Below are 26,174 nucleotides of genomic sequence, written 5' to 3' on the forward strand. Positions count from 1 at the left end.
TCGGTCGTTATTGTGCAGGTATGAGGCACCGGTTGTGCCTTCCGTTGAGCCTCCTGCTCCGGTGTTGGTTGAGGGTGAGTTGGAGTACGTTGTGGAAAAAATCCTAGACTCCCGTGTTTCCAGACGGAGACTCCAGTATCTGGTCAAGTGGAAGGGATATGGCCAGGAGGATAATTCTTGGGTCACTGCATCTGATGTTCATGCCTCTGATCTGGTTCGTGCCTTTCATAGGGCCCATCCTGATCGCCCTGGTGGTTCTGGTGAGGGTTCGGTGCCCCCTCCTTGAGGGGGGGGTACTGTTGTGAATTTGGATTCTGGGCTCCCCCGGTGGCTACTGGTGGAATTGAACTTGTGACATCATCTTCCCTGTTCACCTGTTCTGATTAGATCTGGGTGTCGCTATATAACCTGGCTTCTCTGTGAGATGCTTGCCGGTCAACAATGTTATCAGAAGCCTCTCTGTGCTTGTTCCTGCTCCCAGACATCTACTAGATAAGTTGGACATTCGTCCATGTTTTGTTTTTGTATTTTGGTTCCAGTTCACAGCTGCAGTTTCGTTACTGTGTCTGGAAAGCTCTTGTTGATCAGGAATTGCCACTCTGGTATTATGAGTTAATGCCAGAGTCCTAAAGTAATTTCTGGATGTGTTTTGTTAGGGTTTTCTACTGACCATGAAAGTATGCTTTCTGTCTTCTGCTATCTAGAAAGCGGACCTCAAATTTGCTAAAACTATTTTCCTGCTGCGTTTGTTGTTTCATCTCATATCACCGCCAATATATGTGGGGGGCTTCTGTCTCCTTTTTTTTGGGCATTTCTCTAGAGGTGAGTCAGGTCTTATATTTCCCTCTGCTAGCATTATTTAGTTCTCCGGCCGGCGCTGGGCATATAGGGATAAAAAGTAGGACATGCTACCTGGCTACTTCTAGATGATGCGGTAGGTTTAGTTCATGGTCAGTATAGTTACATCTTCCAAGAGCTTGTTCCTATAGAGGCTTATGCTAGTTCTCTGGCCATGGAGATCATGACAGATAATGTTGATAGATAGTTAGGATAGAAGGTAAACCCTGAGTCCTCATAGGAGTCATGTAGAGATGACTTAGTGCTCTTAAACTGAAAGTAATGTTATGTTCTATACTGTGTATAGTAGTTGAAAAGGCAGTAGGCCCTGGCTGAACGGGGCGGTCCTGTAACAGAAAGGAGAGGCAGTAGGTCTGGTGCCGATAGGACAGGCGGTCCTGCAGATTTAAAGAAGGCGAATGGGAAAGTTAAAATACCTTATAATGTGATTATAGGAAGGTCTTTAGTGGATTTAGAGTGTGAGTCCTTAAAGGCAATGTTAAATTATTGTTCAACAATTTTGTACTTAGTAGAATACCCGGTTGGGTAACAGGAGTTATTTATAGCCTGTAATTTATAATGTTAACCATGTTTGTAACGTTCAAGTGTCCTCACCTCCCATAAAGGGAAGCTCTGTTCAAGTATACTTATTATTATTTGCACTCAACAAAAATTGTATGTCTTTTTGCTAACCTGTATTGTTGTTTTCTTCCCAGTCCCGGAGTACTGTGTTTAACCAGGGGGGAGTGCAGCGCCCCAGAGTCCTGGTCGTTGCAGTACTGTGGCTCCGCCACTATGGGGAGCCATGGTGCGTCCGATGGCACTGAAGGAGTTCATCTGATCAGGTATCACAGACACCAATAGATTTCACAGCTGGGCCTCCGGGGGGAGCTAAGGGTTCTATTCATTAGGCCACTCCCCACCATAGTGGGTAAACTGGGGGTCAGGCAGGTAGTTAGAGGAGAAAGCTGACTGGATTGAACGAAGCAACACCTAGTGGCAGAGGGTGTTGTGGAGGAAGAGACAGTAGGGTCTCTGTCAGGGGTGGGATCCTGACAGAGGCTTGGCATTGAAAAGAACGTAACAGGTCCGCGCCAGCTCCGGGAAGCGGCGGGACCCAAGAAAGGACTAGAAGCGAGATAGATTGTGCTGAGTGAGAAACGAGATCAATCAATAGGAGAATACCAGTAGGGGTCGTGCTGTAAGACCGGAGCAACATCCTACTCAGGCGCACTACCGGCGGCCGGAACGCCGAGGGAGTATTTCATTAGACAGCTTCAAGCAATACTCTAAACAGCGGCAGGGCAGTCAGTCTCAGGCGGGCTGTCTCACCTAAATCACCTATGAAGTCTTGGGAGGCAATTGCGGGAGAGGGGCGTCTCTAGGGTCCCGGAAGAACTCCAGGCCTACCCGACAAACGGGTGCCGTTCTAACTGTAACATCAGGAAGGGACGGAAGATTAGCAGAAGATCAGTTAATCGAGTTGTGAGGGAACACGAGAAACAGACACAACGGTTGTGGGGTACTTTCCGTAAGCATAGCAGGGAAGGACTACAACACATAGCGCTAAGAAGGAAGGCACCGATTTCCACCTGTGAAGTGAACTCTGGAGGTGCCATTGGACCGGCCGGACTTGCGCAGCCTGGTGAACCGTATTCTGGACTGAGGACTCAGAGATCTCCAGTAAAGAGGTAAAGAGACTGCAACCTGGTGTCCTCGTTATTTACCGCGAACTGCACCCCACAACTGCACCACCAACATCCACACCTATCATTCACTGTGCGCCCCACGGCAGGGTCACGGGCCGGGGCCTAGCCGCCGTGACAACCCCAGAAGCAGAGACCCAGAGGCCCGGTACCGGGTACCCCTCGGCCCTGCGGCAGTGGGGGCGCTACATATACATCAGCCCAAGCCCCCTGCACCTGTATATACATCAGCCCAGCCAGCCCCTGTTATACATCAGCCCAGCCACAGCCAGCCCCCAGCCCCTGTGTATACATCAGCCACAGCCAGCCTCCAGCACATGACCTGTATATAGATCAGCTGAGCCAGCCCCTGTATATACATCAGCCCAGCCACAGCCAGCCTCCAGAACCTGTATATACATCAGACCAGCCAGCCCCTGTATACACATCAGCCCAGCCAGTCAGCCCCCAGCACCTGTGTATACATCAGCCACAGCCAGACCCTATATACATCAGCCCATCCACAGTCAGCCCCCTGCACTTGTGTATACATCAGCCCAGCCATCCCCCCGCACCTGTATATACATTAGCCCAGCCACAGCCAACCCCCAGCCCCTGTGCATAGATCAGCCCAGCCACAGCCAGCCCCCAGCCACTGTGTATACATCAGCCCAAGCTCCCAGCACCTGTATATACATAAGAACAGCCAGCCCCTGTATATACATCAGCACAGCCAGTCCTCAGCCCCTGTATATACACTGTGTTCCAAATTATTATGCAAATTGAATTTAAGTGTCTTAAAGATTTAATTGTTTTGTTTTTCAAATAAATTGATGGATGGTATTGTGTCTCATGGCTCAATGGATCACTGAAATCAATCTTAAACACGTGATAATTAGTTTTCCAGGTGATTCTAATTAAAGGAAAACTACTTAAAAATGATGTTCCACATTATTAAGCAAGCTACAGGTTTCAAGCAATATGGGAAATAAAAAGGATCTCTGCTGCTGAAAAGCGTTAAATAGTGCAATGCCTTGGACAAGGTATGAAAACATTAGATATTTCACAAAAACTTAAGAGTGATCGTTATACTGTGAAGAGATTTGTGACTGAAACAGAGCACAGACAGAGTTCATGCAGATAAAGGCATAATGAGGAAGGTTTCTGCCAGACAAATTCATTGGATTAAGAGAGCAGCTGCCAAAATACCATTACAAAGCAGCAAACAGTTGTTTGAAGCTGCTGGTGCCTCTGGAGTCCCTCAAACCTTAAGGTGTAGGATCCTTCAAAGGCTTGCTGCTGTGCAAAAAACCTACTATTTGGCCACCCCTAAACAGTGTTCACAAGCAGAAACAGTTGCAGTGGGCCCAGACATACATGAAGAATAATTTCCAGTCTTCTTTACTGATTAATGTCGAGTAACCCTGGATGGTCCAGATGGATGGAGTAGTGGATGGTTGGTGGATGACCAGGAGGAGTCATGTTTTGGGCCTGAATCATGGGGAAACAGCTGGTAGAGCCCTTTAAGGTTCCTGAAGGAGTGAAAATGACCTCTGCAAAGTATATAGAGTTTCTGACTGACAACTTTCTTCCATGGTATAAAAAGCAGAAACGTGCCTTCAGGGGCAAAATCATCTTCATGCATGACAATGCGCCATCTCATGCTGCAAAGAATGCCATTGGCTGCTATTGGCATAAAAGGAGATAAACTCATGGTGTGGCCGCCATCTTCCCCTGACCTCAACCCTATAGAGAACCTTTGGAGTATCATCAAGCAAAAGATCTATGAGGGTGGGAGGCAGTTCACATCAAAACGGCAGCTCTGGGAGGCTATTCTGACTTCATGCAAAGAAATACAAGCAGAAACTCTCCAAAAACTCACAAGTTCAATGGATGCAAGAATTGTGAAGATGATATCAAAGAAGGGTTCCTATGTGAACATGTAACTTGGCCTGTTAGGATGTTTTGGCGTTAAATAGCTTTTTTGGTCAGTGACTGTGACCTCCTAATGCTGCAAATTCCATAAATGAGCATTTTCAGTTCTTTAAAACATATCAAATGTTTAGAAATTCTACTGTGCCTAATAATTTGGAACAGTGCATTTTGAGTTTTTATTCATTTTGGAGATTATTCTGTCATCATTGGGAGGTTTCTTCAATAAAATTTGATCTATATCTAACAGATGATGACTAGTGTTGAGCATTCGATACTGCAAATATCGGGTATCGGCCGATATTTGCTGTATCGGAATTCCGATACCGAGTTCCGATATTTTTGTGATATCGGAAATCGGAAGTGTGCGGTGCGTATGGTTCCCAGGGTCTGGAGGAGAGGAGACTCTCCTTCAGGCCCTGGGATCCATATTCATGTAAAAAATAAAGAATAAAAATAAAAAATATTGATATACTCACCCCTCCGGCGGACCCTGGCTCTTAGCGGTGCCTCCGTTTCTAAGGAAAATCTGAGAAAAATATAATTTGCATAATAATTTGGAACATAATGTACATAAGCCCAAGCCCCCAGCACCTGTATATCCTTCCTCTAGTGTTAGCTTTCTGTTACTCTTTCTTTTGTTAACGGGTCGGTTTTGACCCGTGTCTTAAATCACCCCTAGGATACCCTAAAATCAGTTATTTATGATCCAATTTGTTTCTTACCTCTTAGTTACCTTGTTAGGGTTTCTCATCCATGGAAGGATTGATTTTAATATTTTTGTTGTGGCCCCCTGGGCCTTTCATTTGAGAGCATACGCTTCATTTTCAATATAAAAATATTGTCAAATGAACCTCAAGAGAATAATATAAACTTAAAAAAGTTTGTTATATTACCTGACTATTACTGAAGGGTTTTAGAACACATTTCTTAAATGTAAAAAAAATATACATATATATATATATATATATATATATATATATATTATATTATTAACTCTAGTAACATCTACGGTGTTACGGGTCAATTTTGACCCATATCTAACTACTTTATGAAAAAGGCAAAAAACAGATTTTTTTTTTTATAGAACTTTAATACAAATAAAAGATGAAAATTATATTAACATTAATAGCTATAATAATAAAAAGTAGCTTTTCTAGGTCAAACAAACAAACAACAATCAATCAAGCAAATCAAATCAACAGAAATCAAGTACTAGTTTTTAGATGCATTAGTATTTAGATGCATGTGTGGCAAAAAGTGACACTTTTTCTGTGTTCTTTGCAGAGGTGCAGGCTAAGCACGATGTGTTTGTCTTTCTGTCCTTATTGCTAGGGCAGACCTGACACCTCTTTCTTTTAGAATCAGGTGGTCTCACTGGGGTTGTGGCTGTTGTGGTTGATGTTGAGGCAGGCCTGGTTGAGGAGGATGCTGGTGATGATGCTCTTTGTGTTGCTGTGGGTGTGGACGAAGCACTTGTTGAGCTCTGGAGTTGTCGGACCAAGGCTGCAGCGGCTGGGTCTCGGGGCACTCGTTCCCTTTGGTTAATGTGCGCCTTGACAAGGGATCTTCCTAGTTCCTCAAGAAACATCCTCCGCTTGTTTTTTTTCTTTGAATTCCATCCTTGGTGAATGTGGGTCCACAACACAAATGAATTGCATGCTGACACATCAAGGATGTTGTAAAATACAACCATTGGCCATCTCCTAGTCATTCGCTGGCAAGTGTAGGTGGTAGTCAGCTTGTCCAGGTTGTCCACTCCTCCTTTGTTTTTGTTATAGTCCAGGATAATTCTGGGCTTTTTGTCACTTCCTGATGACACAGCTGCATTTTTGTGAAGTGTGGACATCAGTACCACATTTCGTCCTTTTTTGGGGCAGTATGAAACAGTAGTGGTGGTGTCTGTAAAACAAACTTTGAGGAAAGTGGAGCCCTGTCCTTCATCTGCAATAATTCAGCGGGCAGCTCAGGTTTGGTTTTTTTCACTGTGCCCACCATGGTGATTTTCCTCCTGAGAAGTTCTTGTCCAAGGTCATAGCTGGTAAAAAAATTGTCACAAGTAATGTTGTGACCCTGCAGTCCACTAGTCATATCGAGGACTACACGTTTTCCTTGGTTTTTTCAGGGATGCCGCTTGCAGACTTGCATGTGTAAATCTGTAGATTCCATGCATAGCTAGTTTTTGCATCACAGGCTGCCCAGATTTTTATGCCGTATTTGCCTGGCTTACTTGGCATGTATTGCGGGAAGGGGCATTTTCCGCGGAAAGGGAGAAAACGTTCGTCTACTGTCACCTCTGGCCCTGGGTTGAACATCAGTGGAAGGAGCTGCACCCATTTCTCCCAAACATCCCTGATGGGAGCAAGTTTGTCAGATTTTGTTCTGGTGTCTCTGTTGTCAAATCTGAGGACTCTTGATATCATTTGATACTTTTCAAGTGACATTGTTGCCCGGAAAATATTCCTGCCTGTCGATGCGTCCCAGAGACTATCAGTGGCCTCATTGCAGGATTTGTACACTCCAGCAAGGAGAAGAACACCAATGTAGGCATCCAGGACATCATCATGAAGGTCATTCCACATGTTGCCGTGGACTTTTTATCCTTCGAGGTTTGTCATAGCAATAATGGCTTTTTTTTTATTGACAATGGCATAAACAGATCAAAACATGTCTTGATGTCACTTACTCTTGTCACAGCAAACCTTGTGATCCCAGGGGTAATTTTTATGACATTTGCAGCATCTGCCCTGCCATGTACATCTGGAGGTACTGAGCTCCAACTGATCTTGCCACTTTTGGATTTGAATCTTTCAGCGGGAGCAGCTTCAGCACCAGTGACCTCCTCATCAGACTGATCAGAACTGTCTGTGTCTTCCGGTTGATACTCCACATCATCTTCCTCCTCACCTCAGAAACCTGTTCATCTGTATCAGTTTGCTGCTGTGTGTCCTCTGATTCATTATCATCTAAGATATAATCCAGAATTTGGCTTGCATCAAATCTTCTCATTGTTGCATGTGTAAACTGGAGATGTATACTCTGCAAAGTACCAACTCTAAGCTGATTTGGCCATACATGCCTGGACATGTCCCTAACTCAAGTTGTTGGAGGTAGAGCTGGCTGTGAGCTGTTGGTTTATATTGTGTTTATGAGTTCAGTTTTGGGACTTATTATTGTTTTTTTACTCTTATATTAGACCTGGGTCGAAATTGACCCCAACAACACAAATGTTATAATTTTAATAAGAGCATTTTAAAATTTAGTAAAATAGTTTTATTTTATTGTATTTTGTTTTAAAATAAGTTCCTGAAAAAGTCAAAAAGTCTTGATGCAATAAACAAATGTATGTAGAATTTGTATGCATTTAAAACCTAAAACGGGTCGGTCATGACCCTAACACTAGAGGAAGGATATACATCAGCCCAGCCAGCCCCCAGCCCCTGTATATACATCAGCCCACCTGATATATACCGTATTTTTCAGACTACAAGACGCACTTTTTCCCCCAAAAAAAGGGGGGAAAATGGGGGGTGCGTCTAATAGTCGAAATGCAGGCTTACCCGTGGCGGCAGAGGTGCGGTGGCAGAGGTGCGGCGGCAGACGTGCGGAGATGAGGAGGCGCAGTGAGCGGGGTCCCTTTCCCCGGTGAGGTGATGCAGCAGCCCGGTAAGCAGCAGAGCCGAGTGAATCCTGTTGTCATCGGTGGTGGCGGCCATCTTCCGGGGGCCGCGCGTGCGCAGATGAAGCGCTCTGCTTCCCGGGGCTTCAGGAAAATGGCCGCGGGAGGCCGCGCGTGCGCAGATGGGGATCGCGGCGGCAATTTTTCTGAAGTTCTTAGCTTCAGGAAAATGGCCGCCATGATCTCCATCTGCGCACGCACGGCCTCCCGCGGCCATTTTCCTGAAGCCCCGGGAAGCAGAGCGCTTCATCTGCGCACGCGCGGCCCCCGGAAGATGGCCACCACCACCGATAACAACAGCATTCACCCGGCTCTGCTGCTTACCGGGCTGCTGCATCACCTCACCGGGGAAAGGGACCCTCTCACACCATACCTGTCACTGCGCCTCCTGATCCCAGCACCTCCTGATCCCTGCACCTCCTGATCGCAGCACCTCCTGATCGCAGCACCTCCTGATCGCAGCACCTCCTGATCCCTGCACCTCCTGATCCCAGCACCTCCTGATCCCAGCATCTCCTGATCCCAGCACCTCTGCGGGTAACCAGTGCTGCAACCCTCCCATGGACACCAGGCCGTGGCGTCGCCCACCTAAGCAGGAAGGGACCCTGCTCAGGTGCATGCCGTACCGCGTCACCCCACCTCTGCCGACACCATGCCTCCTGTGACCCTGCACTGCCACCGCCAGCCTTCAGGTAAGATACTGTAAATTCGGACAATAAGACGGACCCCCATCTTATAAAAAAATCTTTTTTTCTGCAATTTTCACCCCAAATTTGGGGTGCGCCTTATGGTCCGGTGCGTCTTATAGTCCGCGAAATACGGTATACAGATGTATTTTACCTGCAGATTCACTGCTAATTTACTGTGGATTTAGCGCAGTTTTTGTGCGGATTTCTCCTGCGTTTTTACACCTGCGGATTCCTATAAAGGAATAGGTGTAAAACGCTGCGGAATCCGCACAAAGAATTGACATGCTGCAGAAAATACAACGCAGCGTTTCCGCACGGAATTTTCCGCAGCATGGGCATATCGGATTCGGTTTTCCATAGGTTTACATGGTTTTATACAATGCATGGAAAACTGCTGCAGATCCGCAGGGCCAAATCCGCAATGTGTGCACATACCCTAAAAGTTAAAGACCTCCAGCTGAATTTAGCTGCTTTGAAAAAAAACAAAAAATCGGAATGTGCAACCGAGGGACAATACCTTTAATGTAACAGTGTTTACTGGTAAAATAAAGGTATACTTTTTAAAAAAAGTTGCTATTGGTGATAGCATAGTGGATTTGGTGTGCAGAAAAAAAACGTAGGTTGGACAGTACGTATTTTTTTTATATTTGGAGCCTTACGGACATAACGTACTACACAATAATACATGGAAATATAAATAGTTAAGTATGTGAAATTCTACTGACACCTTAACTTTAAAGGGAAGATTTTACATGAAGGAATGTTATTAACCTGCAGATATTGGATGGGGCTAATCTGCAGATGAACAGAAGCCATAGTAACACTACAGCTGCCAGGGGGAAATGAACTTTATTCCTTCTGACAGCTTTCTCCTTTCAGTCATGGAAGCTCGACCCGCATACCTTCAGTCACTGCTTAGCACATAGTGAGTGACAGCTGTAACTGTGCTCCGACACTGACTGACAGCTGGCACTGCACTGCTCAGATGGCTGTTAGTCTCCATTATTGAAAGCCCAAGGCTGTGGGAGGAATAAAATTCACTTCCTCTCGGCAGAAAAGCTTCACGCGCAGTGGCCGCATGACTTCTGAGTAGCGTTGAGCATTCCGATACCGCAAGTATCGGGTATCGGCCGATACTTGCGGTATCGGAATTCCGATACCGGGATTCCGATACTTGCCGCGTATCGGATACCGGAATCGGAAGTTCACAGATTCAAACTGCACAAATTCATCCAGTGAGAATGATTCCAAGTGTGGGCACATCCTGTTCAGCATGGAGGGCATGAAACTACTGGCATGGCTGTGATTGGCTGCTGAAATGATGTCATGATGCAGTTTAAAAGTCGCTGGCGCCATTTTGCGCTCACTCTGCTGTGAATTCAGTTAGTGACAGGACGCTGTTTGCTGACTGAGGGCCAGTTTAGAGATAGCGATTTGCTTCTTTGTGCTTTCCAAAGGCTAATTTAGCAACCGCTATGTTCACCTACTATTCACCTTGCTTTTGCCTTGTAGCGCTGTTTTCACAGCGATCTGCAAGGTCTGTGTGTGTGTGTGAGTGCAGCCCACTCTCTAGTCTGAGTGCAGCCACATAGGCCATCCATAGCTGGTTGTATTCAGTTCAGGGAGGGTGGTTCATTGCCTCATACTGTTCTTTTTTTTTTTTTTCCAAGTAGTGTAGTCTGCTGCTAATTTTTTCAAAAAAATCCTATTAGTGTCTTTCCACCCGTCTCCAGCTAATTTGTGGAAAAACACTACATAGGATAACGTAGAGGAGGGTTTTTGGGCCTTGCAGCGCCGTTTACGGCTGTCTGCACGGTCTCCGTGTGACTGCAGCTCGCCCTGTAGTCTGTGAGCAGCCGTAGCCTGGTTGTCTCCAGCTCAGGGTTCTTCACTGCGTCATACCGCAAAATCAATTTTCATTTTGTTTTAAGTAGTGCAGGCTGCTGCACATTTTTTCAAAAAATTCCTATTAGTGTCTTTCCACCCGTCTCCAGCTAACTTGTGGAAAAACACTACATAGGATAACATAGAGGAGGGTTTTTGGGCCTTGCAGCGCCATTTACGGCTGTCTGCACGGTCTCCGTGTGACTGCAGCTCGCCCTGTAGTCTGTGAGCAGCCATAGCCTGGTTGTCTCCAGCTCAGGGTTCTTCACTGCGTCATACCGCAAAATCAATTTTCATTTTGTTTTAAGTAGTGCAGGCTGCTGCACATTTTTTCAAAAAATTCCTATTAGTGTCTTTCCACCCGTCTCCAGCTAACTTGTGGAAAAACACTACATAGGATAACGTAGAGGAGGGTTTTTGGGCCTTGCAGCGCCGTTTACGGCTGTCTGCACGGTCTCCGTGTGACTGCAGCTCTATCTGTTGTCAGTTCAGCCCCCAAAAAATAAATAAATAATAAAGTTCACCAAACACACCAGTGACACCACTTTACATTTCTGTAGGCCACATTAGCTCATATTAAAGTCTAGTCCACACTTTAGAAAATTAGTGTTTCTTATACCTGTTAGGAGGAGTTGTTCAGGAATAAGCACACAAAGCCGTTAGTACTTTTCTGCTTATCTTTATCAGTCAACCAAGATGAAGAAGGCAGTGAGTAAGGCACGTGGGCGTGGGCGTGGGCGCAGAGCAGGGAGGGGACGTGGGGATTCTGTGCCCGCTGCGGGCACCGGTGACTCATCAGCACCCACTTTCACAAGGGAACAGTCATTCATGCGCAGCTTTGTCGCAGAGCGCCGTACACCGCTGCTGCGTGAAGAACAAATTGAAGCCGTTGTCGGATGGATGGCAGCTAATGCATCAACTTCAATTAGTGCCACATCCTCTCAGACACAGAGCACTGGAGAGCAGCCATCTGTCTCTTCACCACCTGCCAAATTGCCCAGGCAGACAGAGATCCCAGGACAGGAGCTGTCTCTACTTCTGTTCTCTGAATCTCTTGGCTTGGAAACAGGGGGCCAGCCAAGCAGCATTGGAGAAATGGAAGAAGAGGCAGGGTGCAGTGATGCCCAACAGCTTTTTCTCTCTTCCTCTGAAGAGGCGGGTGGGCCAGTGGCTCCGTTCACCACATCGCAGGCCGCATCAGCTGATGATGACACTCAGGTGCCACTTACTGGTGCGTGCTCTGCTGCTGAGACTACCCAGGAGGAGCAGTTGGGGGCAGAGGGTAGTGTAGATGATGAGGTCCTTGACCCATCTTGGCGTGAGGGACAGGAAGGTGGTGGGAGCAGCTCTGAGGAAGAGATTCCCCGTACGGCCCAAAGAGGGAGAGGGAGGGGGAAGACTGCAGATCCTGCAGCCTCCGCTTTGGCAGCCGTTAGGAGCATGTCTCTTCCAAAAGCCAAAAAGGGCGCTCCAAAGACTTGCAGTGCCTGGTCCTTTTTTGACACAGTTGCAGATGACATTTGCTATGTCAAATGCAAGGTGTGTCATCACAAAGTCAAAAGAGGGAAAAATGTCAGCAACCTCAATACCTCCAACATGTGGAAACATGTGCGCACCAGGCACCCGGCGGAGTTAGAAAAACACACTGAAGAGCTAGGCCAACCAACAGCGGCAGCTACCACCTCTTCAGCTCGTGTTGCCTCTTCCTCCAGCTCACACGCAGCTGGTTCGGCTTCCTCCCAGGATCGCCGTGGAAGAACCTCTGGCCCTGTTGTCCAGAGACCCACTGTAATTCCACCCGCAGCACCACTTTCCCAGTCATCCACACACTCCCAGCCCAGTCTACAGCCATCGGTAGTACAGGCATGGGAGAAAAGGCGGCCTTTCTCGTCAAACCACACACGAGCACAGGCTCTGACTGCAGGCATTGCCAAACTTCTGTCACTGGAAATGCTGTCATTCAGGCTGGTGGAGACTGACAGCTTCCGTGACTTGATGTCATTGGCAGTCCCACAGTACAATGTGCCCAGCCGCTTTTACTTCAGCAGGAAAGCCGTCCCTGCCCTGCACAAGCATGTGGAGGGACACATAAAACACGCTCTACTGAACGCCGTCAGTAGCAAGGTCCACCTCACCACCGATGCATGGACCAGTCAACATGGACAGGGGCGATACCTTTCCCTCACTGCCCATTGGGTTCATGTCGTTGAGCCGGGTACAGATCGTGCGAGTGGCGCAGGACTTGTCCTGCCCACTCCAAGGATTGCAGGAATCCATTCTGTACGCATTGACTCCTCCTCTTACACCAGTTCCTCAGAATCATCGCTGCAGGAGCCGTCACAGTCCACCTCCACATGGACCCGTGATGAACGTTTACCTGTTACGACCGACATGAGCACAGCCGTGGCCAAACGTCAACAGGCCATCTTGAAATTAATTTAGTTGGGGAATCGAAGCCACACAGCGCAGGAGCTCTGGAATGCCATCAAGCAGGAGAGCGATGTGTGGTTTGTGCCAGCGAATCTCCAGCCAGGCATGGTAGTGTGTGATAATGGCCGAAATCTGGTGGCAGCTCTGGGCCTCGGCAACCTCACTCACATCCCATGTCTGGCACATGTGCTCAATTTGGTCGTGCAGAGTTTTTTGAGGGACTATCTGGATCTTGATGCACTGCTGCACAAGGTCCGCCTAGAGTGTGCTCACTTGCGGCGTTCCAGCACGGCAAAAGCGCGCATTGCGGCTCTGCAGCACCGACACCGCCTGCCGGAACATCGCATCATATGTGACCTACCTACCAGGTGGAATTCCACGTTACATATGTTGGAGCGGTTGTGTGAGCAGCAGCAAGCTGTAATGGAGTACCAGCTGCTTCAGGCGCAAAGAAGTCGCACTCAGCGCCGTACAGACTTCACAACCACAGAGTGGGCCACTATGAATGACGTCTGCAAGGTTTTGCGTCCCTTTGATTATTCCACGCGGATGGCGAGTGCAGATGATGCACTAGTCAGCATGACTGTGCCCCTTATCTGCCTGCTTGAAAAATCACTGCAAGCGCTAAGGGATGATGTTGTGGAAGAGGTGGAGGATGAGGATTCAGCATTTCCATCATCTTCTGGACAGTCAGCGCCACGTGGTTCCTCACAAACGCGTAGGCAGGGGACAGTTTGTGAGGAGGATGAGGAGGAGTCAATGGAGGAGGAAGACATCCGTCCAGAGGAGGGAGTTACACAATTGTCCAGTACTCAGTGTGTACAGCGAGGGTGGGGTGATGACGAGCGGGCAGAGATCACGCCTCCAGCAGGGGACAGCGTTTCTTGGGCAGTTGGCAGTCTGCAGCACATGGTGGATTACATGCTGCAGTGCCTGAGAAACGACCGCCGCATCACCCACATTCTCAACATGTCTGATTATTGGGTGTTCACCCTCCTCGATCCTCGCTACCGGGACAATGTAGAAAGCCTCATCACACTGTTGAACCGGGAGCGAAAAATGCGGGAGTACCAAGACACACTGGTGAATTCCATCATCTTCTCCATTCCAACTGAGAGAAGTGCTGCTAGTGCATTCCAAAGCAGCTCAGTGCGTCCAGGCAGTGGTGGAGGCTCTGCACAAAGAGGGAGCAGAAGCAGTGCCTCTGCCCAAGGCAAGACCAGTATGGCCCAACTGTGGCACAGTTTTCTGTGCCCGCCACAAAAGTCTACACCATCACAGACGGCTCCAGTCAGCAGGAGGCAACGGTTCCGTCAGATGGTGACAGACTACATGTCTTGCCCTCTTGCTGTACTCCCAGACGGCTCTTCACCTTTCAAGTTTTGGGTCTCAAAGCTGGATACATGGCCAGAGCTAAGCCAGTATGCATTGGAGGTGCTGTCTTGCCCTGCGGCCAGTGTATTATCGGAACGTGTCTTTAGTGCTGCAGATGGTGTACTAACTGACCGTCGCATGCGACTATCCTCCGATAACGTTGACCGGCTTACTTTCCTGAAAATGAACAAGGCCTGGATCTCGCAGGAATTTGCCACTCCTCTTCCTGATTAAATAATTAGGTGACTGTCTACAGTATCCAGGTCTCCTGTTGTGTTCATCTTTCTACCACCTGAACTGTAATTCCTGGGCTCCAACACCGCCAGTTGAGGCTCAGAAGTGCCGTCTGCACAGTCAAAACATACGACCCAGTGTTATTGGGTTTCAGTAACGTCAGCTGATCCCCAGCTGTGTAGCCGGCAATGTGTCCTGCGACCGCCACGCTGACACAACAACAGAAATGTAAGGGAATCTGTCCCCCCCCCAAGGCGTTTGTTACTGAAAGAGCCACCTTGTGCAGCAGTAATGCTGCACAAGGAAAAGGTAGCTATTTTTGTTTAGCTCCTTGCACACGCAGAACTTAACACTTATAAAATGTGTCCACTGATACCGTAAAACCGTCCCGGAGGTGGGACTTTCCTTCGTAATATGACGCAGCACAGCCGTCATTCCTACCCCCTTGGCGCTGTGCCCCGGCTCCTCAGCGTTGTTTGATTCCGTCCCGGAGCCTGCGCTGTTATGTTATCCCGTGGCCAGGCACACTTAGCGCTGCCCGTCTTCTGACATCATTTGGTGTCAGGATGGCTGCGCCTGTGCGGCCGCGCTGGCCGAGAGCCCGCCTCGCAGTGTCTTCTGATTTAATCCCACTGGGGGCCTGAGATCCATGGACATGCGCAGTGCATATCTGAACCTCCACCTCTCACTCATCTCCCTACGGCTTCTTCAGACTGTGCGGTGTCAGCTGGTCCCTAATAGCATGCCACGGCCGTGACACCACACAGTCTTAAGAAGCCGTAGGGAGGGGAGTGAGAGGCGAGGATATGCACTGCGCATGGCCATGGATCCCAGGCCCGCGGTGGGATTACATTAGACGACACTGCGAGGCGGGCTCTCGGCCAGCGCGTCCGCACAGGCGCAGCCAGCCTGACACCAAATGATGTCAGAAGATGGGCAGCGCTAAGTGTGCCTGGCCAAGGGATAACATAACAGCGCAGGCTCCGGGACGGAATCAAACAACGCTGAGGAGCCGTGGCACGGCGCCGGGGGGGTAAGAATGACGGCTGTGCTGCGTCATATTACGAAGGAAAGTCCCACCTCCGGGACGGTCTCACGGTTTCAGGGGACACATTTTATAAGTGTTTAGTTCTGTGTTTGCAAGGAGCATAATGAAAAGAGCCACCTTTTCCTTTTGCATCTTTTGTGCTGCACAAGCTGGCTCTTTCAGCTACAAACGCCTTGGGGGGGGGTTAAAGGTTCCCTTTCGACTTTCTCCAATCAGGCTTCGGCTTACATTGTGTTCCTCTGCTTTTCCACCTGTCCCTGGGCTCCAACACCGCTAGTTGCCGTCCAGAAGTGCTGTCCGCACAGTCCCAACAGTCGCTCCTCTGATATTGGGGTTCAGTAACGTCAGCTGTTCCCCTGCTGTGTGTGTGGCAATCCCTCCTACCTCCTCCACCTCCTCCTCCTCCACCTGTCCCTGGGCTCCAACACCGCTAGTTGCCGTCCAGAAGTGCTGTCCGCACAGTCCCAACAGTCCCTCCTCTGTTATTGGGGTTCAGTAACGTCAGCTGTTCCCCTGTTGTGTGTGTGGCAATCCCTCCTACCTCCTCCACCTCCTCCTCCTCCACCTGTCCCTGGGCTCCAACACCGCTAGTTGCCGTCCAGAAGTGCTGTCCGCACAGTCCCAACAGTCCCTCCTCTGTTATTGGGGTTCAGTAACGTCAGCTGTTCCCCTGCTGTGTGTGTGGCAATCCCTCCTACCTCCTCCACCTCCTCCTCCTCCACCTGTCCCTGGGCTCCAACACCGCTAGTTGCCGTCCAGAAGTGCTGTCCGCACAGTCCCAACAGTCGCTCCTCTGTTATTGGGGTTCAGTAACGTCAGCTGTTCCCTTGCTGTGTGTGTGGCAATCCCTCCTACCTCCTCCACCTCCTCCTCCTCCACCTGTCCCTGGGCTCCAACACCACTAGTTGCCGTCCAGAAGTGCTGTCCGCACAGTCCCAACAGTCCCTCCTCTGTTATTGGGGTTCAGTAACGTCAGCTGTTCCCCTGCTGTGTGTGTGGCAATCCCTCCTACCTCCTCCACCTCCTCCTCCTCCACCTGTCCCTGGGCTCCAATACTGCTAGTTGCCGTCCAGAAGTGCTGTCCGCACAGTCCCAACAGTCCCTCCTCTGTTATTGGGGTTCAGTAACGTCAGCTGTTCCCCTGCTGTGTGTGTGGCAATCCCTCCTACCTCCTCCACCTCCTCCTCCTCCACCTGTCCCTGGGCTCCAACACCGCTAGTTGCCGTCCAGAAGTGCTGTCCGCACAGTCCCAACAGTCGCTCCTCTGTTATTGGGGTTCAGTAACGTCAGCTGTTCCCCTGCTGTGTGTGTGGCAATCCCTCCTACCTCCTCCACCTCCTCCTCCTCCACCTGTCCCTGGGCTCCAACACCGCTAGTTGCCGTCCAGAAGTGCTGTCCGCACAGTCCCAACAGTCCCTCCTCTGTTATTGGGGTTCAGTAATGTCAGCTGTTCCCCTGCTGTGTGTGTGGCAATCCCTCCTACCTCCTCCACCACCTCCTCCTCCTCCACCTGTCCCTGGGCTCCAACACCGCTAGTTGCCATCCAGAAGTGCTGTCCGCACAGTCCCAACAGTCCCTCCTCTGTTATTGGGGTTCAGTAACGTCAGCTGTTCCCCTGCTGTGTGTGTGGCAATCCCTCCTACCTCCTCCACCTCCTCCTCCTCCACCTGTCCCTGGGCTCCAACACCGCTAGTTGCCGTCCAGAAGTGCTGTCCGCAGAGTCCCAACAGTCCCTCCTCTGTTATTGGGGTTCAGTAACGTCAGCTGTTCCCCTGCTGTGTGTGTGGCAATCCCTCCTACCTCCTCCACCTCCTCCTCCTCCACCTGTCCCTGGGCTCCAACACCGCTAGTTGCCGTCCAGAAGTGCTGTCCGCACAGTCCCAACAGTCCCTCCTCTGTTATTGGGGTTCAGTAACGTCAGCTGTTCCCCTGCTGTGTGTGTGGCAATCCCTCCTACCTCCTCCTACCTCCTCGACCTCCTCCTCCTCCACCTGTCCCTGGGCTCCAACACCGCTAGTTGTTGTCCAGAAGTGCTGTCCGCACAGAGCCAAACACCTCGCCAATGTGTTAGTGGGGTTCAGCACCGCCAGCTGTTCCCCTGCTGTGTATACGGCAACGTGTACTGCGACCGCCACGCAGGCACAACAAGTTAAATTTAAGGGAACCTGTCCCCCCCCCCAGGCGTTTGTTACTGAAGGAGCCACCTTGTGCAGCAGTAATGATGCAAAGGGAAAAAGTGCCTCTTTTCGTGGTGCTCCTTGCACATGCTGAACCTAACACTTATGAAAAGTGTCCCCTCCTACCGTGATACCGTCCGGTTGGTGGAACTGTCCTTTGTGATGTGACGCAGCACAGCCGTCATTCTTACCCCCTTGGCGCCGTGCGACGCCTCCTCAGCGTTGTTTGAATCAGTCCCGGAGCCTGCGCTGTTAGGTTAGCCCTTGGCCATGCACACATTTTGCGCTGCCCGTCTTCTGACATCATTTGGTGTCAGGCTGGCTGCGCCTGTGCGGCCGCGCTGGCCGAGAGCCCGCCTCGCAGTGTCTTCTGATTTAATCCCACTGGGGGCCTGAGATCCATGGACATGCGCAGTGCATATCTGAACCTCCACCTCTCACTCATCTCCCTACGGCTTTTTCAGACTGTGCGGTGTCAGCTGGTCCCTAATAGCATGCCACGGCCGTGACACCGCACAGTCTGAAGAAGCCGTAGGGAGGGGAGTGAGAGGCGAGGATATGCACTGCGCATGGCCACGGATCCCAGGCCCGCGGTGGGATTACATTAGACGACACTGCGAGGCGGGCTCTCGGCCAGCGCGGCCGCACAGGCGCAGCCAGCCTGACACCAAATGATGTCAGAAGACGGGCAGCGCAAAATGTGTGCATGGCCAAGGGCTAACCTAACAGCGCAGGCTCCGGGACTGATTCAAACAACGCTGAGGAGGCGTCGCACGGCGCCAAGGGGGTAAGAATGACGGCTGTGCTGCGTCACATCACAAAGGACAGTTCCACCAACCAGACGGTATCACGGTAGGAGGGGACACTTTTCATAAGTGTTAGGTTCAGCATGTGCAAGGACCATAATTAAAAGAGCTAAGTTTACCTTTTCCAGCATTAGTGCTGTACACGATGGCTCTTTCAGCTACAAACGCTTGGGGGGGGGTAAAGTTTCCCTTTCAACTTGCTCCAGTGCAGGCTTCGGCCTACACTGTAATCCCTCTCCTCCTCCTGCTGACCCTGGGCTCTAACACCGCCAGTTGGGGCCCAGATGTGCTGGCTGCACAGAGCCAAACACCTGCCAATGTGTCAGTGGGGTTCAGCACCGCCAGCTGTTCCCCTGCTGTGTAGCCGGCAACGTGTCCTGCAAAAGCCACGCAGACACAAGAACTGAAATTGAAGGGAACCTGTCCCCCCTCCCCCAGGCGTTTGTACATTTTACAGCCACCTTGTACAGCGGTAATGCTGCATGTGTGCAAGGTGGCTCATAAACGTATTCTCCTCGCACATGTGGAACTGAAAACACGTCTAAAATGTGTCCTCTGTGTGACCATTTAACCGTCCCGGAGGTGTGACTTTCCTTTGTAATGACACGCTGCAACCCCCTTGGTAGCGCTGCCCGTCTTCTGGCATCATTGTTTGGCTGCCTGCGCCTCTGCGGCCGCCCTGACCCACACAACGCCCCTCGGTGTCTTATTTATTGGGACTTCGAGGGTGTGATTGATGGGCATGAGCAGTGCATCAGTTCGCCTGTCCCTCATCTCCTTCCGCCTTCTTCAGACTGTGCGGCTTCATGGCCGTGGCATGTGATAAGGGATCAGCTGATGCCGCATAGTCTGAAGCGGGTGTAAGAACCCAAGCGAGAGGCGAACATATGTACTGCGCCAGGCCATGAATCCCAGCCCCGCAGTGTTTTAACAATGTTAAGACACTGGGGGGCTGGGATTCATGGTCATCGCAAACCGCACCGGCCGACATTAAATGATGTCAGAAGATGGGCAGCGCTAACAGCGCTAGGCCAGGGGATAACACGACAGCGCAGACTCCTGTGCAGCAAATAACAACGCTCAGGAGGCTGCACCCAGCACCAAGGTGGGATTCTTGACATCTGTGCTGCGTCTCATTACGAAGGGAACTCGCGCCTCCAACACAGTTTGACTGTATAAAGGGCTAAATGTTATACGTGTTTCATTCAGCGTGTGCAAGGAGAAAAATTAAAAGAGCAACCTTTGACTTGTGCAGCACTACTGCTGCATAAGCTGTGGCTCTTCTACTTTGTAACACCTGAGGGGGGGTTAAAGGTTACCTTTGAAATTGGTTCAATTAGGCTTCGGCCTACACTCTGCTCCCCCTGCAGAGCCCGGGCTCCAACACCGCCAGTTGGGGCCCGGTACTGCTAGCTGCACAGAGAAAAACACCAGCCAATGTGTCAGTGGGGTTCAGCACCGCCAGCTGTTCCCCTGCTGTGCAGCCGGCAACGTGTCCTGCAACTGCCACGCAGACACAACAGACCCAAAGCTGCCGCCAGTGCAGGCTTCGGCCTACACTCTGCTCCATCTCCTCCTCCTGCTGACCCTGGGCTCTAACACCGCCAGTTGGGGCCCGGTACTGCTAGCTGCACAGAGAAAAACACCAGCCAATGTGTCAGTGGGGTTCAGCACCGCCAGCTGTTTCCCTGCTGTGTAGCCGGCATCGTGTCCTGCAAAAGCCATGCAGACACAAGAACTGAAATTGAAGGGAACCTGTCCCCCCTCCCCCAGGCGTTTGTACGTTTTACAGCCACCTTGTACAGCGGTAATGCTGCATGTGTGCAAGGTGGCTCATAAACGTATTCTCCTCGCACATGTGGAACTGAAAACACGTCTAAAATGTGTCCTCTGTGTGACCATTTAACCGTCCCGGAGGTGTGACTTTCCTTTGTAATGACACGCTGCAACCCCCTTGGTAGCGCTGCCCATCTTCTGGTATCATTGTTTGGCTGCCTGCGCCTCTGCGGCCGCCCTGACCCACACAACGCCCCTCGGTGTCTTATTTATTGGGACTGCGAGGGTGTGATTGATGGGCATGAGCAGTGCATCAGTTCGCCTGTCCCTCATCTCCTTCCGCCTTCTTCAGACTGTGCGGCTTCATGGCCGTGGCATGCGATAAGGGATCAGCTGACGCCGCATAGTCTGAAGCGGGTGTAAGAACCCAAGCGAGAGGCGAACATATGTACTGCGCCAGGCCATGAATCCCAGCCCCGCAGTGTTTTAACAATGTTAAGACACTGGGGGGCTGGGATTCATGGTTATCGCATACCGCACCGGCCGACATTAAATGATGTCAGAAGATGGGCAGCGCTAACACCTCTAGGCCAGGGGATAACACGACAGCGCAGAATCCTGTACAACAAATAACAAAGCTCAGGAGGCTGCACCCAGCACCAAGGTGGGATTCTTGACATCTGTGCTGCGTCTCATTACGAAGGGAACTCGCGCCTCCAACACAGTTTGACTGTATAAAGGGCTAAATGTTATACGTGTTTCATTCAGCGTGTGCAAGGAGAAAAATTAAAAGAGCAACCTTTGACTTGTGCAGCACTACTGCTGCATAAGCTGTGGCTCTTCTACTTTGTAACACCTGAGGGGGGGTTAAAGGTTACCTTTGAAATTGGTTCAATTAGGCTTCGGCCTACACTCTGCTCCCCCTGCAGAGCCCGGGCTCCAACACCGCCAGTTGGGGCCCGGTATTGCTAGCTGCACAGAGAAAAACACCAGCCAATGTGTCAGTGGGGTTCAGCACCGCCAGCTGTTCCCCTGCTGTGCAGCCGGCAACGTGTCCTGCAACTTCCACGCAGACACAACAGACCCAAAGCTGCCGCCAGTGCAGGCTTCGGCCTACACTCTGCTCCATCTCCTCCTGCTGACCCTGGGCTCTAACACCGCCAGTTGGGGCCCGGTACTGCTAGCTGCACAGAGAAAAACACCAGCCAATGTGTCAGTGGGGTTCAGCACCGCCAGCTGTTCCCCTGCTGTGTAGCCGGCATCGTGTCCTGCAAAAGCCACGCAGACACAAGAACTGAAATTGAAGGGAACCTGTCCCCCCTCCCCCAGGCGTTTGTACGTTTTACAGCCACCTTGTACAGCGGTAATGCTGCATGTGTGCAAGGTGGCTCATAAACGTATTCTCCTCGCACATGTGGAACTGAAAACACGTCTAAAATGTGTCCTCTGTGTGACCATTTAACCGTCCCGGAGGTGTGACTTTCCTTTGTAATGACACGCTGCAACCCCCTTGGTAGCGCTGCCCATCTTCTGGCATCATTGTTTGGCTGCCTGCGCCTCTGCGGCCGCCCTGACCCACACAACGCCCCTCGGTGTCTTATTTATTGGGACTGCGAGGGTGTGATTGATGGGCATGAGCAGTGCATCAGTTCGCCTGTCCCTCATCTCCTTCCGCCTTCTTCAGACTGTGCGGCTTCATGGCCGTGGCATGCGATAAGGGATCAGCTGACGCCGCATAGTCTGAAGCGGGTGTAAGAACCCAAGCGAGAGGCGAACATATGTACTGCGCCAGGCCATGAATCCCAGCCCCGCAGTGTTTTAACAATGTTAAGACACTGGGGGGCTGGGATTCATGGTCATCGCAAACCGCACCGGCCGACATTAAATGATGTCAGAAGATGGGCAGCGCTAACAGCGCTAGGCCAGGGGATAACACGACAGCGCAGACTCCTGTACAGCAAATAACAACGCTCAGGAGGCTGCACCCAGCACCAAGGTGGGATTCTTGACATCTGTGCTGCGTCTCATTACGAAGGGAACTCGCGCCTCCAACACAGTTTGACTGTATAAAGGGCTAAATGTTATACGTGTTTCATTCAGCGTGTGCAAGGAGAAAAATTAAAAGAGCAACCTTTGACTTGTGCAGCACTACTGCTGCATAAGCTGTGGCTCTTCTACTTTGTAACACCTGAGGGGGGGTTAAAGGTTACCTTTGAAATTGGTTCAATTAGGCTTCGGCCTACACTCTGCTCCCCCTGCAGAGCCGGGCTCCAACACCGCCAGTTGGGGCCCGGTACTGCTAGCTGCACAGAGAAAAACACCAGCCAATGTGTCAGTGGGGTTCAGCACCGCCAGCTGTTCCCCTGCTGTGCAGCCGGCAACGTGTCCTGCAACTGCCAAGCAGACACAACAGACCCAAAGCTGCCGCCAGTGCAGGCTTCGGCCTACACTCTGCTCCATCTCCTCCTCCTGCTGACCCTTTGCTCCAACACTGCTAGTTGGGGCTCTAGGAAGACAAGCTTGAATAGGTCCCCATCCTGGTTCCAGCACCGTCAGCTGGTTCCGGGCAGAGCCTTTGGCTTAGGTGCCTCCCTCTGGGTATCCGAGTTCCACCAACGTCAGGTGGTCCTTGGTAGTGCTTTCAGGCACGGGTACCTCCTGCTTAGTAACCGGGTTCCAGTAACGTCAGCTGGTCCTCGGTCGTTCCATTGGCTCTTGGACCTTCGGCTACCCATCCGGGTTCCAGTACCGTCAGCTGGTTCTCGGCAGTGTCTTTTGCTCTTGTACCTTCTGCTCCCCATCCTGGTTCCAGTACCGTCAGCTGGTTCCGGGCAGAGCCTTTGGCTTAGGTGCCTCCCTCTGGGTATCCGAGTTCCACCAACGTCAGGTGGTCCTTGGTAGTGCTTTCAGGCACGGGTACCTCCTGCTTAGTAACCGGGTTCCAGTAACGTCAGCTGGTCCTCGGTAGTTCCATTGGCTCTTGGTCCTTCGGCTACCCATCCGGGTTCCAGCACCGTCAGCTGGTTCTCGGCAGTGTCTTTTGCTCTTGTACCTTCTGCTCCCCATCCTGGTTCCAGTACCGTCAGCTGGTTCCGGGCAGAGCCTTTGGCTTAGGTGCCTCCCTCTGGGTATCCGAGTTCCACCAACGTCAGGTGGTCCTTGGTAGTGCTTTCAGGCACGGGTACCTCCTGCTTAGTAACCGGGTTCCAGTAACGTCAGCTGGTCCTCGGTAGTTCCATTGGCTCTTGGACCTTCGGGTAGCCATCCGAGTTCCAGTTCCATCAGCTGTTTCTCGGCATTTTCTCAGCCTTCTTGTACCTTCTGCTACATTTCCAAGTTCAAGAGACTAAACACGATGACCCGGAAGACCACCCCTAAGATGACGACGACACCAGAGATGACAACCACCGTGATGACGACGACCCTGGAGACGATGACCCTGAAGACCACCCCGATGACGACGACCCCGGAGACGACGACCCTGGAGACGACGACCCTGGAGACGACGACCCTGGAGACGACGACGACATGGGAGACCGAGAAGCAGAAGAACAAGAGGCTGCAGAACAAAGAGCAGAAGAACATTAAGCATAAGACTAAATATCAGAGCAAAAGATAGTATCTAAATTATAAGCAGAAGAAGACTAAGCAGTGTATGGGGGTGAGTCCGTTCCTCCTCGTGGTGCCCCTGGATAAAGCCTGATGCTGCAGGCCAAACTGAACGCGGACAAATGTAACTCTTTTGTGACAGGCAGAACGGAAGGTGTAATCTTCAAACTTTTATAGATAACAACTACGGGAATGCCTGTCACAAATAAGAATATGATGAAGAAGTTGAATATGAAAAAGATAATAGTTAAATAAAAAGAATATGAACAATGTAAAAAAAAAAAAAAAAAATAGGTAGAAGAAGAAGAAGATGAATAAGGTGAAGATAGTTGATGTCAAAGAAGCTGATGATGAGGATAATGAAGAAGAAAGTGTGGGAGAAGTAAAAAAGAAGGTGAAGGACGTGGAAGTAGTGAAACATCAATATCTGAAAAAAAAAAAAATAAATAACATAGTCAAAATCTTTCTAACACCGAACGTCATAAAAAAAAACAAAAAAACCTGCTATTCTATTTGTTTGGGCTAAACCTATGTGCCTTTAATGTCTCCGCCACGTCCCCCAATACATCCTACATTATTCTTAGTTGTTTTCCTTCATGTAGAATGAACCTACAAGTTTATAAAGGGTTTATTTTAATTCCGATATTTTCGTCCCATTGACTTGCATTGGGATCGGGTATCGGTATCGGATTAGATCCGATACTTTGACGGTATCGGCCGATACTTTCCGATACCGATACTTTCCGATATCGGAAGGTATCGCTCAACACTACTTCTGAGTGCTATTCACCTGCAGATTAGCTCCATATCTGCAGATTAACAGCATTATTTCACATGAGAGGTTCCCTTTAAGAAAAGAATCTGTTAAAGGGATTGTCCAGCCATGGCATATTAATGACATAGGTATATGTAAAATTAGTCATTAATATCAATTTGGTGAGGGTCCAACACCAGACACCCCTACTCATCAGATGTTATTGCTGGAAAACAATAATTACTGCTTCAAAAGAATAGAAGCTGTTCTGCAGTAGCCGGCAGTGGCTTCAACACACTGAAAGGAGCTATGCCTTCTACCGCCATACAAAGTGTTTACATCTGGTGGCCGACAGAGAAAATAACAGCAGTTCAATGGGGCTGCTGGTTGTCGGTCCTCTACCAATCACATATAGATGACCTATCCTGTGTTTAGTGTGACCAGACAACCCCTTTACAGACATTAGTGACAACCAATAAAAATAGTACAAAGCCTGGTGATCAGCTGCTTTGGCCAGCAATGTTGCCACTAGTCATACATTCAGAAATATGAAATAAGAGCAAGAAAATGGCAAATACCTTCAGAAACCTTTACATTAATGGGATAAAAAAATCGACTATTATCATTTCCGATTCCACACCGGTATAATCCACTGTCCTTTGGTTGTAGATCTATCATATTTATCTTGAAATGGTCTCTATAATTCTGCAGATGAGTGCCATTAGCGTATCCTGGTGCAATATAATTGGTTGATATAATAGTTATACAATCTTTTCGGACAATTTTGCACCAAAACTTTCTCCCGTGGATGTTGGCAGGGATGGGATTGTAGTAGCATGATACGATCACAGAACCTCCTAGTGCTCCTGTTATTTCACTTGGTCCAAAAAGATAGCCTGACCCAACTGTAGAATAGAATTGTGTTAGTACGTTATAAATGTCTTTCCTCTGCTTACCAAAATGTAATAAATATATGTTCATGTAGTGTATGTTCTATGCTTAAGCAGAAAACTTTAATTGATACACAGTACGCATTAGATCTCATAGCTAAGCTTAGAATGGGGTCTCACTGCACCATGACCACCATCAATAAGGAAGGTCAAGACATGAAGGGCCTGCTCTGATTAAATGCTACAAAATTTGTGTCTAAATTACAGGCATACATAAAATTTCTCCAGGAAGGACTGGGATATATTTGCAATAATTTTTTCAACTTTCGAAAGGTTGCACATGATGAATCTGGTGGAAACAATGGGATAC

General features: G+C 49.8%; 1 protein-coding gene across 5 annotated transcripts in view; it reads right to left on the bottom strand.

The window, feature by feature from the left end:
- Positions 1-25,723, bottom strand: part of LOC143815672 (uncharacterized) — a 219,540-nt gene extending 193,817 nt beyond the window's left edge. For all 5 annotated transcript variants that reach the window (XR_013223776.1, XM_077295171.1, XM_077295172.1 and 2 more), the window contains exon 1: positions 25,493-25,723. Coding sequence is in view for 4 of the 5 variants with exons in the window: in XM_077295171.1 (XP_077151286.1) it covers positions 25,493-25,592 (100 nt within the window). In the remaining variant the exon portion in view is untranslated. The remainder of the gene's footprint in view (positions 1-25,492) is intronic.
- Between the last annotated feature and the right edge of the window lie 451 nt (positions 25,724-26,174).

Source organism: Ranitomeya variabilis, chromosome 3 (assembly GCF_051348905.1).
Source record: "Ranitomeya variabilis isolate aRanVar5 chromosome 3, aRanVar5.hap1, whole genome shotgun sequence".
NCBI lineage: Eukaryota > Metazoa > Chordata > Amphibia > Anura > Dendrobatidae > Ranitomeya > Ranitomeya variabilis.